Here is an 18664-nt window from a genome sequence, read left to right as displayed (position 1 = left end):
CTGTGGATACTGAGTCTTTGAGTATATTCAAGGCTGAGATAGATAGATTTTTGGAATCTAGGGGAATCAAGGGATATGGAGATCAGGCGGGAAAGTGGAGTTGAGGTCGATGATCAGCCATGATCTTATTGAATGGCGGAGCAGGCTCGAGGGGCTTTGTGGCCTAGTCCTGCTGCTATTTATTATGTTCATATACACTGATATCAGGCTAATTGGTCTATAGTTCCTTGCTTTTACTCTCCCTCCTTTCTTGAATAGTGGGGTTACATTTGCTATCTTCTAATCCACAGGGACCGTTCTAGAATCTAGGGAATTCTGGAAAATCCAAACCAATTCAAACACTATCTCTGTAGCGCCTTCTTTTAAAACTCTAGGATGTAGGCCATCAGATCTAGCGGATTTGTCAGCTTTTAGTCTGATTAATTTCTCCAGTACTATGGGCTCAATTTTCCCCAATTATCTGTGCTGTTTTTTTGGCGAGCACCGTCTTTTTTTTTTTTGCAGTAAATTAAAATCCCCAAGTTTCCCCAAAGTTTCTGCGCCAGCATCATTCACTTAGGTTAGCTTTTTTAGGCTATGATTTTCTTTTTTAAACCTCATTGGGGGCGTAACCTGCCACCCATGCCAATTCTGGCTATTTATGCAAGTTTGGCCAACTACGAATTTTCTTAAGACGGTGTATGCGTCCGTTCTGAAAAACCTTCTGGGCAGTTAATAAATTCAGCGCAGGTAAGAGAATCAGCACAGCAGATCCAGTTCCACGGCCGGGACAGCAGCGGCAGAGAGAGTGGGTAATTATAACCTCTTTTACTTACCGGTTCTGTAGTACTGTAACAATCTTCTTTTTGTCTTTAATCTTGAATGAACTTTAATGGGAGCTTTTGGTCTAATCTGTCCACCCTTTCAGCCTGGGCTAGGAGCGGTACCGGCTCTGGGGGGGGGGGGGGGGGGGGGGGAAGTGAGGCCTTTCGGCCTGGGCTAGGAGCGCAACCAGGAGACCCAAGAGCTCCTTGAAGAGCTTAGGGATGACAGGAGTTCTGATAGTTCTGATAGGTATTAAAAAATGACTTTGGCCTCATCTGTCCAGTCAGCGTTGTGGTTCTGCCTGGGCTAGGAGCTGTACTGGCTCCGGGGGATGGGAGGCCTTTTGGCCCGGGCTAGGAGCAGTACTTGCTCTGGGGGATGGGAGGCCTTCCGGCCCAGGTTAGGAATGGCACCGGGCAAAAAGACTAATATTTTCAGGTTGGCAAGCTGAAAGGGGCTTGTGCGGGTTGCTGTGAACTGGCCAGAATGTGTTGTATGCTTCACTTTCCAGCCTCAGCCCGCTGTGTGTCCCTTGTTACCCTGGCAACCCGATCATTTTGGCACACATCTTAGGCTCCATCCACAGAGCTTAAGGGCCACATTCACAAGTTAAAACAGGGAAACTTTCAACTCGTTTTTTGGCGTAGTCTGGGCCAGAAAAAATCGTGCGCAACTCTTCAAATATGCCAAAAAAAGGAATTGGGGAAAATTGAGCCCTATATCTTTACAAATATTAATTTCTTTCAGTTCCTCATTCTCACTGGACCCTTGGTTCCCCACTGTTTCAGCAAATATTTTTTGTGTCTTTTTCCGTGAAGAGATACAAAGTATTTGTTTAATGTCTCTGCCATTTCCTTATTCCCAATTATAATTTCTCCTGTCTCTGTCTGTAAGGGACCCATGTTTTCTTTCGCTGATCTCTTCCTTTTTACATACTTATAGAAACTTTTACAATCTGTTTTTGTGTCTCTTGCTAGTTTACTCTCATATTCTATTTTCTTTCTCTATCAATTTCCTGGTCCTCCTTTGTTGAATTCTAAATCCTCGCAATCCTCAGGTTTACTACTCTTTTTGGCATTAGGAGCCTCTTCCTTTAATCTAATACTTAAAAAAAAACCAGAAAATGCTGGAAATACTTTGCAGGTCAGGCAGCATCTGTGGAGACAGAAACAGAGTTAACGTTTCAGGTCGATGACTCTTCATCAGAACTGGTCACAGAAATCCCATCAGAGAAGAGCAGAACTTCTTCAAGGTAGGCATTTCTAGAAGAGAAATGACAGTGAATTAAACACTAATATAAAAGCAAAATTCTGCATATGCTGGAAATCTGAAATAAACACAGAAAATGCTGGAAATACTCAGCAGGTCAGGCAGCATCTATGGAGAGAGAAACAGAATTCAGGTTAAAGACTCTTCTGACAGTGTCTTTAACTTCTCTTGTTAGCCATGGTTTGACCATTTTTCCCCATAGGGTTTTTATTTCTTAAGGGAATGTATATTCGTTATAAATTATTTTTTTTAGATGTTTGCCATTGCTTATCTACCGTCACATCTTTTAATCTAATTTCTCAACCTATCTTAGCCAACTCACCTCGCATACCTACAGTTTGCTTTGTTCAGATTTAGGACACTAGTTTTGTACTTAACTAAATAACTCAAACTCAACATAAAATTCTATCATATTATGATCACTGCTCTTTAGCATTTCCTTTACTACAAAGTTATTAATTAACCTTGTCTCATTGCACAATACTAGATCTAAAACAGCCAGTTCCCTAGTATGTTTATCCTCGACATACTGATCCAGAAAATGATGTGCGAGACCCCTTGGGGAAGAGTGACCATAATATGGTGGAATTCTACATTAGGATGTACTGTAATTCAGAGACCATGGTCCAGAATTTAAAAAAGGATAACTTTGAAGGTATGAGGCGTAAATTGGCTAGGATAGATTGGCGAATGATACTTATTAAGGGGTTGACAGTGGATGGGCAATGGCAGACATTTAGAGACCGCATGGATGAACTACAAAAATTGTACACCCGTCTGGCGTAAAAATAAAAAAGGGAAGGTGGCTCAACCGTGGCTATCAAGGGAAATCAGGGATAGTATTAAAGCCAAGGAAGTGGCATACAAATTGGCCAGAAATAGCAGTGAACCCGGGGACTGGGAGAAATTTAGAACTCAGCAGAGGAGGACAAAGCGTTTGATTAGGGCAGGGAAAATAGAGTACGAGAAGAAGCTTGCAGGGAACATTAAAACGGACTGCAAAAGCTTCTATAGATATGTAAAGAGAAAAAGGTTAGTAAAGACAAACGTAGGTCCCCTGCAATCAGAATCAGAGGGAGTCATAATTAGGAACAAAGAAATGGCAGACCAATTGAACAAGTACTTTGGTTCGGTATTCACCAAGGAGCACACAAACAACCTTCCGGATATAAAAGGGGTCAGAGGGTCTAGTAAAAAGGAGGAACTGAGGGAAATCCTTATTAGTCCAGAAATTGTGTTGGGAAAATTGATGGGACTGAAGGCCGATAAATCCCCAGGGCCTGATGGTCTGCATCCCAGAGTACTTAAGAAGATAGCCTCAGAAATACCGGATGCGTTGACAGTCATTTTCCAACATTCCATAGACTCTGGATCAGTTCCTATGGAGTTGAGGGTAGCCAATGTAACACCACTTTTTAAAAAAGGGAGAGAAAACGGAATTATAGACCGCTCAGCCTGACATCGGTAGTGGGTAAAATGATGGAATCAATTATTAAGGATGTCATAGCAACGCATTTGGAAAGAGGTGACATGATAGGTCCAAGTCAGCATGGATTTGTGAAAGGGAAATCACGCTTGACAAATCTTCTGGAATTTTTTGAGGATGTTTCCAGTAAAGTGGACAAAGGAGAACCAGTTGATGTGGTGTATTTGGACTTTCAAAAGGCTTTCAACAAGGTCCCACACGAGATTAATGTGCAAAGTTAAAGCACATGGGATTGGGGGTAGTGTGCTGACGTGGATTGAAAACTGGTTGTCAGACAGGAAGCAAAGAGTAGGAGTAAATGGGTACTTTTCAGAATGGCAGGCAGTGACTAGTGGGGTACCACAAGGTTCTGTGCTGGGGCCCCAGCTGTTTACATTGTACATTAATGATTTAGATGAGGGGATTAAATGTAGTATCTCCAAATTTGCAGATGACACTAAGTTGGGTGGCAGTGTGAGCTGCGAGGAGGATGCTATGAGGCTGCAGTGACTTGGACAGGTTAGGAGAGTGGGCAAATTCATGGCAGATGAAGTATAATGTAGATAAATGTGAGGTTATCCACTTTGGTGGTAAAAACAGAGACAGACTATTATCTGAATGGTGGCAGATTAGGAAAAGGGGAGGTGCAACGAGACCTGGGTGTCATGGTACATCAGTCATTGAAGGTTGGCATGCAGGTACAGCAGACAGTTAAGAAAGCAAATGGCATGTTGGCCTTCATAGTGAGGGGATTTGAGTACAGGGGCAGGGAGGTGTTACTACAGTTGTACAGGGCCTTGGTAAAGCCACACCTGGAGTATTGTGTACAGTTTTGTTCTCCTAACTTGAGGAAGGACATTCTTGCTATTGAGGGAGTTCAGCAAAGGTTCACCAGACTGATTCCCGGGATGGTGGGGCTGACATATCAAGAAAGACTGGATCAACTGGGCTTGTATTCACTGGAGTTCAGAAGAATGAGAGGGGATCTCATAGAAACATTTAAAATTCTGACGTGTTTATAGACAGGTTAGATTCAGGAAGAATGTTCCCAATGTTGGAGAAGTCCAGAACCAAGGGACACAGTCTAAGGATAAGGGGTAAGCCATTTCGGACCGAGATGAGGAGAAACTTCTTCACCCAGAGAGTGGTGAACCTGTGGAATTCTCTACCACAGAAAGTTGTTGAGGCCAATTCACTAAATATATTCAAAAAGGAGTTAGATGTAGTCCTTACTACTAGGGGGAATCAAGGGGTATAGTGAGAAAGCAGGAATGGAGTACTGAAGTTGCATGTTCAGCCATGAACTCATTGAATGGCGGTGCGGGCTCGAGGGGCCGAATGGCCTACTCCAGCACCTATTTTCTATGTTTGTATGATCTTGAATGCATTCCATTAACTCTTCCTCCACACCATATACTGGGCAAATTTGATATATATGAAAATTAAAGTCCCCCATGATTACTGTATTACCCTTGTTATATATCTTTCTAATTTCTTGATTTATACTGTGCCCGACACTACACCTACTGTTAGGGGGCCCTATAAACTACTCCGACCAGTGTTTTCTGCCCCTTGTTTTTTTTTTAAGCTCCGCCCAAAGTGATTCTACATCTTGTTTTTCCAATCCAAGATCCCTTTTTTCTACTGCCAGTATCCCATTCTTTATCAGGGATACCCCGCCCCCCCTCCTTTTCCATTCTGCCCATCTCTTCTAAAAGTAAAGTATCCTGCAATATTTAGTTCCAAACCTTAGTCACTCGGCAGCCACGTCGCTATAATAGCTATTAGATCAAGCCCATTTATTTCCATCTGTACTATTAATTATTTTGTTGCGAATGCTTCGCACACATTCAGGTAGTGCCTTTCCCTGATGTCACCTTAGTCATTGATGTCCTATTAACTTTGATAAGATCTCTGTCCCTTCCTGACCCACACTGCTCATTTTTACCCAAATCACTACACTGCTCTATAGCCTTGACATTTCTCTTACTGCTTTTAAATTTACCCTTTCCTAAATCCTCCCAACCCCTTCATTAGTTTAAAGCCCTATCGGCCTAGTTATTCGACTTGTCACACTGGTCTCAGCCCCATTTAAGTAGAGCCCGCCCCAACGGAACAACTCCCTCTTTCCCCAGTACTGGTGCCAGTGCCCCATGAATTGAAACCCCTTCCCTGCCATACCACTCTTTCAGCCATGCATTTAACCTTCTGAACTGCTTGGTCCCTATGCCAATTGACACGTGACTCAGGTAACTATCCACATTATTATACGTGAAGTTCTGCCTTTTAATTTCAAACCTAGCTCCTCAAATTCTCTCAGCAGAACCTCATTCCTAGTTCTATCGGTCATTGGTTCCTACGTGGACCATAATAACTGGATTCTCCCTTCCCCTCCAAGTTCTTCTCCAGCCACGAGGAGAGATCCTTAACCTTGGCACTGGGCAGGCAGCCTTTGGAACTCCTAGTCACTGCTGCAGAGAATAGTATCTATCACCCTGATTATTCTGTCCCCAACCACTACAGCATTCCTTTTCATTTCCCCCACTTGAATGGCCTCCTGTACCACAGTGCCACAGTCAGTTTGCCTATCTACCCTGCAGGAGGCAAGAACCTCACACCTGTTGGAAAGGGCAAAAGTCCAGGCTCCTCCAGCACTGCACCTGGATCATTTACCTGCCTGAGTCGCAGTCATACCCTCCTGTCCCTGACCACTAACCAGACCTGTACCACTACCAAACATAAGGGGTGTGACTACCTCCTGGATCAAAGTGTCCAGGTAAGTCTCCCCCTTCCTGATGCCCCGCAATGTCTGCACCTTGGACTCCACCTCAACAACTCTAAGCTGAAGTTCCTCGAGATGCAATTACTGCATACTTGGTCGTCCAGGATCACGATGCTCGCCACAAACCCCCACATGCTGTCATTGCGGCACACCACTTGCACTGCCATCCCTATCTAATCTTGTTTGTTTTACTTATTTATAGTTTATGTATTTCATTAACTTAGCTTGTTTGTTTGTTTTTTTTTTTTAAATCGAATTACGATCTAGTTTAAGTTATAAGTAGATTACATATTTACCTGTAATGCAAACCATTGCAAGTATTGCAGGCAAAACACAGCACCTCCTTTACCCTCTCCAAATTCCCAACTTTCACACTATGTTTAGGCGGACTCCATTTAAGACCACTATGTGGGTCAGCAGGTACTGATTGCTACACTTGCTATACCACTGAAGGTTAAATGTAGAGGGGGGTGGGCGGGAACGAAAGAGACCAGCATCAGAGTACTGGAGGAAATATGAAGAGGCCCAGGGCTGGATAATGTTGCAGAGTTTGGGTGGTGTGAGACGTTGGAGGAACATGGGGATACTTGGAGATGAAAGTTTTAAATTCAATCTGTTGTGGGGATAGTGAGCCATTGAGAGTCAGCAAGAGCAGGTAAATGGGGATGAATACAGAACAGGGTGCAATTGTGGATGATTCAGAGTTTATGGATGGAGGGTGGCAGTGAGGAAGTTAACTAGGAGGGCATTGGAGAAGTTGAATCTAGAGGTGACAAAAAAGGGGATAAGGGTTTCAGCATCGAGGGGGATAAGGGTTTCAGCATCGAGGCATTAAGGCAAAGACAGAGCTGAGCAAAGTTGAAAAGGAGGAAATAAGCAATCTTGGTAGGGTATAGAATATGGGGTTGAAAGCTCATATCTGGGTGAAATTGAATGCCAAGGTTGCATGCAGTGTCCTTGAGGCTGAGAGAGCAGCCAGTGAAGGGGGATGAAGGGTGCATGTTTTTAGCAGGGCCCGGAAATGATTGCTTTGATATTCTTGATGTTTCATTATAAGAAATTCTGGTTCATCCACACCTTAATGTCAGTCTGACAGCATGGAAATGGTCATGGCATCAAGGGAAATGGAGGGGAGGTAGCATAAACATGGAAGTTGGGCCTGTGTCTATGGATGGTGTCACCAAGAGGCAGCATGTAGATGACTAAGAGGAGGGGGCAGAGTATGGATTCTTGCGAGACTAGAGAGGTGAGTATGTGGGCGTTGCAGAAGTCATTACTGGAGATGCATCGGGACAGGCAAGAGTGGAACCATTAGGCAGTCCCACCGAGGGGGAGCACAGAGGAGATGCAGAGGAAACGGATATTTTGATCAACTGTGATCAAGAAGGGATGAAACAACAGTCACAGAGGGTTAGTGATGAATTTGACCAGACTCTGGTATAGATAGGGTGGAATTCAGACTGAAGGTCTTTGAACAGGGAGTTGTGGGAGAGGTGAGCATGCAACTTGGAAGCGATGAGATATTCAAGGATCTTGACAAGAAAGAGAGACTAGAGACTGGGAAGTGGTTGGAGGGGGAGGCTTTTGAAGACACGGAGTAAGGTAGCATGGCAGAGATGCTCAGGAGAGAATTCGAGTGGGATTGGTAGTAATGTCTTATAGGAACAGCCGGCAAAGGTATGTGTGCACAAGAGTTCTGGTGACTGGAAAATTTCAGTCACTTCTGTGACTTTAAACACAAAGCAAGCCTCCCAAATTCTGCACCCACTTGTAAATCTCGGGTAGAGTAGCACCTTTACCCATTGAAGCATTCTAGTTTACTGTGCCGCCTTGTCTCCATCAGAGAGAGGACTCCATCATTCTCTCTGGGCTGGATCCAAAACAACTCAGGGTAAAAAGCAGAATTACTAACGCTATGAACTCTTCAGTTCCCCCATCAAGCAACACGTGTTTTCAAAAGTAAACCTTCAGTATATTCAAAGTACAGTACAACAGAATTGATAAAATTAATTTATTTCTATGATAATCTGAAAAATTAATAAATACAATAAAGAAATGTAATGAAATGGCAGTTTCCACTCACTAATACTGAATACATCACATCCTTTTTTCATGGACCTATATAGCAAAGCATAATAAACACAAACAACCTGTAATTTTCAAAAAAATCTTTCCAATTTTAGATTCACTTACAATTCTTCCCTTATATTTCATTCACAAGTACCAAACAATAGGTAACACTGCCTTAGCTCATTGCAGTAGACCTACATCAGCCATTAACATGGAGTACCTGGTAAAGTACCCTTTTGTCGGGTATACAAGAAATGTGCAACTTTGTGCCATTGACATATTGAATACTTCAATTAATCCAAATGCTTCAAGAATACAGAAGGAAATCAGGCAATATTCATATTTGTCTCCAAGTCTCTTCCTGTGAATCTGCTATAATTCTTTTTTTTGTCTTTCCAGAGTTTTTGCCACTGCTTACAATTCATTTCATCTTCCATCACTTCAGAAAACTTTGATTTTTGAGAGATATGTACAGGTTTAAAAAAAATTCAAAGAAACTCCAGGAACTGAAAAATTCTGATCTACAATACAGCTTCAAAGCAGAACAAAGAAAATTATTAAGGGTTAAAGATCCCTTCAGTCCTCCATCATAAATGACACTGTAGAATAAAACATCTGGTTCAGAAAGTGTCCATTCACTTAATACTTTACTGTTGTAGTATTGCAAATTTTCCACCAGATGGCAGAACAACCAAGAGAAACCACACTTTCTGCTCTGCTCCACCTTATTGGAATTTTTGCTGGGTAAGAATCAAGATGAGCATGCCCCAAAAGTTAGAGCTGTGGAGTCATCCAACCTGTTATTGTAACAATAACCCCAAGTACCGAGGCTGCCTTTTCATATACCAGTGTGAATCATCAATAAAATGCAAAGCACATTGCCTTATGCTAGACTATGGTGTTCTTTTCCTTCATTATAAAATAATTTCCATTTTCTACACTTAGTTTGGAATGTAGCTTCTAATTGCAGAGACAGTAACCCTTAGAACATTAACATTGTCTGAGTTTCAAAATCAGTTAACAGCACACAATAAATCCATCTGGCCACCCGGTAGACTGTAGTAAACTGGCTGTTTATCTCCATGTAACAAGCATTTTCACCAACAAAGGGAAATAAATCAAATGTGGCTTCAACATTCATTTCTTTGTAAACATTTGTTCCATCACTCTATGAATCAAAAAGGATCACTGTTAGTCTCTAAATCACCCTGCTGGAGTTGGTGGGTACCCTGTTTATTCTGAAAGGGAAAGGTGACACACCAACCAGTTTCTGGGTGGACACTTCATTCAGGTAAAAGGTTCCTTTCACCGACAATGCTCCTCATTACTCTAGTGATCTCTTACAGACAGGCTCCAGGCAGATTATATCGTACAACAATGGTAGAAGGCCTCTGCTTCGCCACTGAGCGACAGAATACAATCCAACGGGAGACCACCTTCAATGGGTTACAAGTCTTGTCCTTGATAATAAAATAAGGGTTTAGAAAAATGTTTTAGATTAAAAAATTATAAACAAAAATTTAAATTGCATTTGGATTTTGTTAATTTATGAGCAACTTCCCATGAGTAGCATATTACATCGCCAACCACAGAGACTCCAGCTTTAAAGATCTCTTGCAACTGGCTTGTCAAACACTGCAATAATTTGTAACATTGATCAGCATGGGTCAGTCATCAGAACGGGATTCCGTCTATGCCTCTGTCTAATGCTCCACTACTCCACCACCTGGTAAGACATTACGTGTTAAGAGCATCACCGGTAGAAATAGGAGCCCCAAACCACACAGAATTAGGCCCATTCACCATGTCGGCAATCCCATATCAGCAAAGTGAGATCCAATTATGTCTGGCTTCTGTCCATCAGTTTATTACACACCAAGGGGTTTCGTCCAGGTCGCATTCTAGTAGGATGTTGATGATGGTGCAGTGCACCCCTCCAATCGTCAGCTCCGTTCTGGACCCAACTTTGTATTTCAAGTTCTTTAAACCACCTTCTTTGTCAACCTTAAACTGTTCCTGTTAATAAAGGAGGGAGAATAAACAGAGATGTGCATCAGTAATTTTAGCCCCCATCACATGACTGGAAGAACTGAGGGCAGAATCAAATATTGTTGAATCCACTTTAGTTATACTAATTCCCATTATTTAACAGGAACAGATAACAATAAATCGACCCAACTCTTCTCTGCAGCCATTACTGCGCCTTCTGCTCCCAATGGCAAGAGGATATAGAAGTGGTTTCAACTGTCTAAGGACAACAGGCTCCCCCCATCACTTTCTTGTCCTGAAGACGCTGATAGATATGGTCCAATGAGTATCAGCAGCCCTCCGGTACCTTGCCCAAGTGACCATATGTGCAGGTCTAGACAGGGAGGATCCCATGCTATTCATTTGTGGAGGGCATCACAACATCAGCTTGATCCTGGCTTCAACTGAAGTCTACATCTGCACTTTCTAGCAAAAATCACTGAACAGTAATCAGGAGAGGGAACCCCAGCCAACTGTTCTGCCCTTTACAGTTGTTCTGGTTGTGGTTCAGCAAAGACCAGGGTTGCGCTTGGAGCCTTTTAGTCTGCCTAGCTTAGCACAACACGCATCAGGAAATCTTAATGGGGGCATTTTCTTTTAAAGACAGGAACCATGGCCACAAACAGCAACTTCCAAATCTGAACTGCACCAGTGAGCAGACCAGTTTTCCCACAGGTAAGAAGAACAAAAATCGCCCTGGGTGGCTATCACACATCTCTACAATTATCAGCTTTAGGAGAGACGTGGCCACAGATTGCTTTCCTGATCTATCAGCCAAAGTGGACTGAAGGAGAGAGATAAAAATGGCAACAAAACCTAGAACTATGAGTACCTTGTGTTGCATCACAGACAATGGCACATCAGTAAAGAGGTCATTCAGTACTGCAGCATCCTGTACGGAGCCTCTAAACAGTGAAGCTTTAGTAATTAGTGTAAGGGTTAAACATTTTGTAGTTTTAAGCAGCGCTGGTTTGTTCAAACTTTAACCAAATAAATTAACTCTGATCAAAAACTACATAGCATTACATCCAGCTCGAAACCCACCGATTTTGATGATTATACTGCACTCTCTGGTATTGATGACCTCAGCATACTCTCTCCTTGGACCCACTGTTAACTGTAACCTATCCCTATCATGCTCACCTTCTGGTATCAATGACTGTAGCATTTTCTTTTCTCATGCCCACTACTGCAGTTACAGCATGGCTCCTCTTCCTGATGATCGCTGTGTACCTCCTGCACAGGCCCACAATGTAATGCCAGTTGGACTCACTGGTACTGGTGATTGCAGTATAATCCCCCAGTCAGACCAAATAGTACTGATGATGACTGCAATATATTCCCCATATTGATGATTGCTTTCCCACTCAACCCACTAATACTGATGAGTGCAGTATATCCCCTGCTCTGACCTGTTGCGACTGCTGGGTGCAGTATACTCCCTACTGGGACCCAAAGGTACTGCAGTTATACCCCACTTGCACCCACTGGTACTGATGGAAGGAGTACATTCCATACCTGCTTCTGTCCGGACACTCTCTTCTGGTCTCGTCTCCTCCATGCTGGGTCATGGATATGTCTGAAGGTTTTATACCCGGTTATAATTCCAGTGGGACGGTAAAGCTACACATTCAAAATAAGAGACATTTTGTTTCAAGTCTGCTGTACAGTGGAAAAAGCTTGCAATCCATTTTGTGTTATCGAGGCAGTAAATTAGTTCCCTTCTCAAACAGATAAGAACCATTGCATAAATTTTTAAAGAGTGAGTTTAGGCAAGAAGGCAAATCAGAAATCCACAGTACTGCAACAACTCTCCTTCTACCCGTGATGGGATGGGATGGGAAGGTAAAGCACAAATAACAAGATCAAAGCCCAGTCAGAAGTAGTGGAAGAATGTGCTTCGTATAAAGCAAATTTTAAAAAACCTACAGCAAGACATAACTGAATAGGCTAAATGCTGTAATATAATCTAGGGGTCTTGCTAACTGTGTAAACCAGAGAGCAAAGAAACCCCTCAATATTCTTGTTAATATAGAATTGCTTTTAATAGCACACATTTTTTTTTTCAGGGATGGGAACACATGCATTCCATGGGAAATTCCAAACTGTCTTAGACATTCTCTCCCTCATGCAATTCTGCAATAATCAACACAAGAATATTTTTGTGGGATAAGTGTCTCAGGGATTAACGCAAAGATATTTACAACATGTACAGGCCTAACACTACTGCAGAACACAATTATAATACATGCAGTATTATTGCTCAATTATATGCTTTTCTTGTCACCTGACCTCGTAGTCTAGCTTTAACATAATGTAAAACCCGGCCTGGAATTTCCTGTGCGGCATAATCAGCGAGTTACACTGAACTCTTACGCAAAATTCACAGCCGAGTTGACAATGCCAATTGGCAGCAAAATTTCCTGCTAATCACATTAGCAAATACTAGAAACAAGTATGAAATATCCGGGCCCGAGAAAAGCGTAGAACTCACACCATATATTCCTTCTTTAAGTATGGAAATGAACAGTTGAAGCCATATAACCATTACATTAGAGTTTCCACTTGGTTGCATTGGTTTATTCGCGTATTTCGCCCAAAATCGGCCAAACCAGCGTAAAAGATCGAGGAATTTTAAGCACAAATTACGTCCAGTGCAAATCGAGTTTCCGAGATCTTCTGCGCTAGTTTAAAAAACATAGCACTGGAAGCTGGCCCCGCCCACAAAACTGGTCTCAGATCAAATTAATCACCATGGTAAGTTTTGCTAATTGTACCCATTTGCGGGCCTTCGAGTAGGCTCTTAAAATTAATCTTTTTTTAACAAAGGCGCAAGGACCCTAATAGGCACCTTTTAAAATCTTTTAAATATTAACACATATTTAATTTACTCAAACTGACTACTACACACCAATGTAACTAGTAAATGGTTCTGTATCGTTTATTGAAGTCATTTTCAATGATTTAAAATCAGGTTACTCACATGTACCACTAGATACTTATTTATACCCATTTTTAGCTGTAATAATATCCTGAAGTTTGCGGTCAGGACGACGGCGAACTGGCAGTGTTTGCAGTTATTCCGGCTTTGAAACTGACTGCAACTTTGGGATTTGGCGCATGTGGAAATCCTGAAGTTGTGATTTGTCATTCACGGCTCAAACAGCCTGCGCTGTGTCGCCCCACAACAGAGCTGGCAATCTGTGTAATCATTCAAATCAGGGAAACCAACAAAAACTTCGGCTCTTCCACAGTAATTACACTGGTAAATACCCAACTAAAAGTTAGACCAAAAGGGATTAGGTGTAACTCGGGTTGTCACAGCGTACTGACTTCTAAACAAATGTTAAGGGCCAGGAAAACTAATTTTAATTTTGTATAGTATGAAATTTGTCAATTTTAATAAAAAAATAAAAAATTAAGTTTAAAAAAAAAACATTAAGAAGCTTGTCCATCTTTATTTCAGGTTTTCCCTTCCCTTTGAGAGAGGCCAATCTTTGTTTTGCTCCCTAACTATTTTTAAAAGTTAGAATATTAAGAGCTTAGTCACTTCCTTGTTTGCTGTGTAAGAATTCTGTGTTTTGATTGGCTGCTTAGACAGCCTGTTGGTGTTACAGCAGTTTGCACAAGGGTATCCCCACTATACTCCATTGGTTTGAACTGAACGTCAGAAAACCCAAAGTTGTCAACACAGGGATCGAGAGATCCTGGTGTGAAGCGTACTTCAAGGCCAATGGCAAACACCTTCGCTTCGCCGCTGACTACAAATTCTGGGTCATTAAAACTGCGCCAGGTTACCACTCTTAAATATATCAAGGAGTATTTTTTAATGCAAATTTTAAAAAAAAATTAAGTTCTATAACGTTGCCCGACTGCACTGGTTCATGGCAGATTTTACGTTCGGCACATGCAAATGAGTTGGAGCGGAAACTTGAACAAAAAATTAAATTCTGAAAACTAACGCAATTCTGAGTGCAATTTGCAGATGGATTGACAAGCGTAAACTCTTAGCCAGCATGTTTAAGAAAATGCAATTGTGAAAGCTTAAAATGTTTTAATATAACTCATTCTGTTCCCATAAAAATATATACAAAGAAACAGAAAATACAGTGCAGTGAAGATAAATAAATACATTGTTTTAAAAAAATCTCCATTAAACAACAGAAATATATGACTTTAGGTCCTGTTGCACCTAAATTTTTGGTGTAAATTTACCCCCCATTTGAACCAATGTAATCGAAGGATTTTGCATGTACTGTTCTCTACCATGGGGGTGGGGGCGGGGGAGAAATCCACAATAATGAGCCACGATGCATCTGGACACAGGCCTCAGTGAACGGGCATAAAGATCTGAGCGTATTGTAAATATGTGCGCAACACACTTGCGCCCAAATTTCCTCGCTCTTTTACTCCGGAAATTGGATTTAAATGATGATTGCGCATGTCCCTGGCCACACATTCACAGTAAATTCCGGACCCACCTTTTTATTACGTGACAAGGAATTCCATGGAAACAATTAGTGACCATAATGGTCACAGCCATTATTTATTTCCGATATACATCAGTGTAAAGCAATGACCCCACACCAGGTTTAATAGACTCTTACAACAAAGGCCATGTTAGGGAATTCATAGACGAACATGCATACAGATTATAGTTTTAGTCTCCTTACTGAAGGAAGGATATACTTGCCTTAGAGAGAGTGCAACGAAGGTTCACTAGATTGATTCCTGGGATGAGAGGGCTGTCCTCTGAAGAGAGATTGAGTAGAATGGGCCTATACTCTCTGGAGTTTAGATGAATGAGAGGTGATCTCATTGAAACATATAAGATTCTGAGGGGGGCTTAACAGGATAGATGCTGAGAGACTGTTTTCCTTGGCTGGAGAGTCTAGAACTAGGGGGTCATAGTCTCAAGATAAGGGGGTGGTCATTTAGGACTGAGACAAGGAGAATTTTTTTTTTTTTTTTTTTACTCGGAGGGTTGTGAATCTTTGGAATTATCTGCCCAGAGGGAAGTGGACGCTCAGTCGTTGAGTATATTCAAGACCGAGAGCGATAAATCTTTGGGCACTAGGGGAAATCGAGGGATACTGTGATAGTGCAGGAAAGTAGAGTTGAGGTAGAAGATCAGCTATAATCTTATTGAATGTTAGAGCAGGCTCAAGAGGCTGGCTAGCCTACTCCTGCTCTTATTTCTTATGTTCTTATCTCAAAGGGTTGTGCCATGAAGAAAGGAGGAGAGGAGAAAAGCTGAATTGAAAGAACACCAACAACAAATACAATGTTCTATAAAAGCCAATAGTACTTTTATTGCCTGCTGCCATGTCAATCATCCAAGCACTCGTGGTGCTATACACCATCTTTCTGAGCACCATTCCGGTTTCATCCTAGTTCGCTAGAGATCAGAGATTGAAAAGAGCAAGCAAGAATCATAGCTGAGAAATTACCGAGAACAGATGAAACAGGAATTCCACAACAGAGCAGAGTTAAAATTTCCTTACACTAATACGGAGCGTTTAAGGCCTTCTCATATAAATTCTGATGTATATTAATTTGCGATGATTACCTGCAGTCCTGCTGCTGTTATTCTACGGTAAAATTCATCATCCTCACGGCCCCATCCCCAAAACCGGTTTGACATCCCATTACACTGCAAAAATAGAAATAAAAAGAAATTTATGGAATTTACAGCACAGAAACAGGCCATTCAGCCCTACAAGTCTATGCCAGAATATATGCTCCACACAAGCCTCCTCCCAAACTTGCTGCGTCTCACCCCATCAACATATCCTTCTATTCCTTTCACCCGGAGGTGTTTATCTAGCTTCCCCTTAAAGGCTATTCACCTCAACCACTCCATGTGAGAGCAAGTTTCACATTCTCACACCTGAGTAAAGAAGTTTCCCTGAATTCCTTATTGGAATGATTAATTATTGAAAAGCAGCAGTGATCTGAACAGGTTGGGCAGGAAACAAATCTCAAGACCATCAGATCACAATAAAAAAAAGCATGTTTCACAACATGTAGACTAAAGCTTACATACTAATGAAAAAAAGAGGCATTAAAAGGACACTCCTTTCCCATCTGACAATCACCTCTTCAAAATAATACAATTGTTCCACATCACAGGGACTATTCTTAATGTCTGCAATTTGACATCTGTAGACAGCAATAAATAACGAGAAATTTCTACTGAAAATTTATTGGGTTGAAAGGCTTGTGCCCGAGAAACATTCTGCTGTGTTTAATGAGCTAGCTGATGGCTTCAGCTCCAATAAGTTTTATGATTGGCAAGTTCTACGATTAGTAAAGAAAACTACCCAATGATGCCAGCCTTGGCTAGGTGGCAGCATGAGTTAGAAGGTTGTGGGTTCAATTCCCACTCCAGATACTTGAGCACATAATCTAGGCTGACAATTCAATTCAGTGTATTGTGGGAGTGCTGTACTGTCAGAGGTGCAGGCTTTCGGGTAAGTCGTTAAACAGAGGCCTGTCTGCCCCCTCAAGCAGACTGAAAAGATCCCATGACAATATTCGAAGAAGAGCAGGGGAGTCCTAGCCAATATTTATCCCTCAATCAACATCACTAAAATCGATTATCTGGTCATTATCTCATTGCTGTTTGTGGGACATTGTGCGCAAATTGGCTGTTGTGTTTCCCTACATTAAAACAGTAACTATACTTCAAAAAGTGCTTCATTAGCTGTAAAACGATTTATGACATCCGGAGGTCATGAAATGCATTCTATAAATGCAAGTCTTTCTTTACCCAGTGATATCCTCCTGTTTAAAATTTATCCTGGAGGCAATTGTAAACCAGGCAGCGTTCAGTCACATTCAACCCTTTCATTTCTAACTCCATCACAGTTCCAAGTGGTTATAAATATTACTCACGATGGTAATAATGACTAATTTAACTATTTTTCTCCTATTCTTGCAGGTCTCCTTCAACCAAGCGGCACCTCAAGTTACGGCCTCCATGCTGTATTGTTACTCACCAGTTCAAAGTGCTGCTTGGTGAGAAGGAGGATGCCTCCCACGTAGTTCTTGTAATGGTAGAGGGGATGAAGTTCTGGGGACGCCACGTGGAAGGGTCCTTTTTCAGGATACCCATAGTCCAGTTGGTCATTCTGGGGCAATAAGTCCACGTCATGCATAGCGAGGTAATCCGTATCATTCCCACTCTCCAGGAAACCCACGTTTATTAAAGAGGCTCGATTAAACCTGAAGATATAAAATTATGAATGCACACTCGGGGTCCTTTTTTTTAAAACCCCCCAAAATTTAAAATAGGATCCTTTCGACTCTTTCGATTCTGAGTTTTTATTGTTTTAAAAACTGATTGCTGATGACTGTTCAGAAGAAATGGCTAGAATCAGTTAACTCGTCCCCGTGGAGTAGTTGCTTAAAACAAGGCCAGTTCCATTTCTGCTATATAATATACAATGGTTAAAAACATGCACACAGCACCACCCTGCATTTGAGATAAGAGCGTCCTTCAGCTGCCATCTATCTTAAGGCATGATCTAAACAGTTAGCTTATCAGAGGTGGAGTTACAGTCGGAGGGCTGGGCGGGGAGGGGGGGGGGGGGGGGGGGAGGGAAGGAGAGCAGGTTTGAAGTCCATATTTGGTCCCCAGAGGCAAAAGTTTTAGGTGATGGGTCTAGGGGTCACCACAGGCCTCTCACCTCTCTTACACTTAACTCTGGTGTCCCTGTCTAGATGAAGACTGTTACAAGGTCTGAAGTTGAGTGGTTCTGGTAGCATCTGAATTGAACATCAGCAAGCAGGTTATCGGTGAGTAAATGTCACCATTAATGACTTCTTCCAGCACTTTGCTAATGATTGGGAGGAAACTGACAGGCTGATGATTGGAAAATTCCCCAGGTATGTCCAAATTGTTTGGTAGATATTAGCGTAATCGCTGCAATAGCTTGGGTAGAGGGCTAGCTAGTTGTAATGCACAATGTTCAGCACTACAACCAGGATGTTGTCAGGGCCTAGTCTTTGTTATGTCCAGTGCACTCCTCCACTACTTAATGTCACATTCAATGAACCAGACTGGAATCTATGATGGCATGGACCTTGGGAGGAGGCAGAGTATGATTGTCCCCTCGGTAATTTTGGCTGATGCCACTTGCAAACACTTCAGTCTTGTCTCTTGCACTCACATGCTGGTCTCCCAAAGTGGTGCAGAATAGGATGTTCATGGAGCCTCCTGCTCTGATCTATTGTAAGACAGT

At 42.0% G+C, this 18664-nt stretch overlaps 1 protein-coding gene across 3 annotated transcripts in view; it reads right to left on the bottom strand.

Moving 5' to 3' along the window:
• Positions 1 to 8317: 8317 nt before the first annotated feature.
• Positions 8318 to 18664, bottom strand: part of b4galt7 (xylosylprotein beta 1,4-galactosyltransferase, polypeptide 7 (galactosyltransferase I)) — a 36909-nt gene continuing 26562 nt past the window's right edge. For all 3 annotated transcript variants that reach the window (XM_070877244.1, XM_070877246.1, XM_070877245.1), the window contains 4 exons: positions 17420 to 17645; positions 15988 to 16071; positions 11937 to 12041; positions 8318 to 10406 (listed from right to left, as the gene is read on the bottom strand). In XM_070877244.1, coding sequence (XP_070733345.1) covers positions 10251 to 10406; positions 11937 to 12041; positions 15988 to 16071; positions 17420 to 17645 — 571 coding nt within the window. In that variant the 3' untranslated portion in view covers positions 8318 to 10250. The remainder of the gene's footprint in view (positions 10407 to 11936; positions 12042 to 15987; positions 16072 to 17419; positions 17646 to 18664) is intronic.

This window comes from Pristiophorus japonicus, chromosome 4 (genome assembly GCF_044704955.1).
Source record: "Pristiophorus japonicus isolate sPriJap1 chromosome 4, sPriJap1.hap1, whole genome shotgun sequence".
Taxonomy (NCBI): domain Eukaryota; kingdom Metazoa; phylum Chordata; class Chondrichthyes; family Pristiophoridae; genus Pristiophorus; species Pristiophorus japonicus.
Note: the sequence above shows the minus strand (reverse complement) of the source record. Positions and strands in the feature narration are given on the sequence as shown.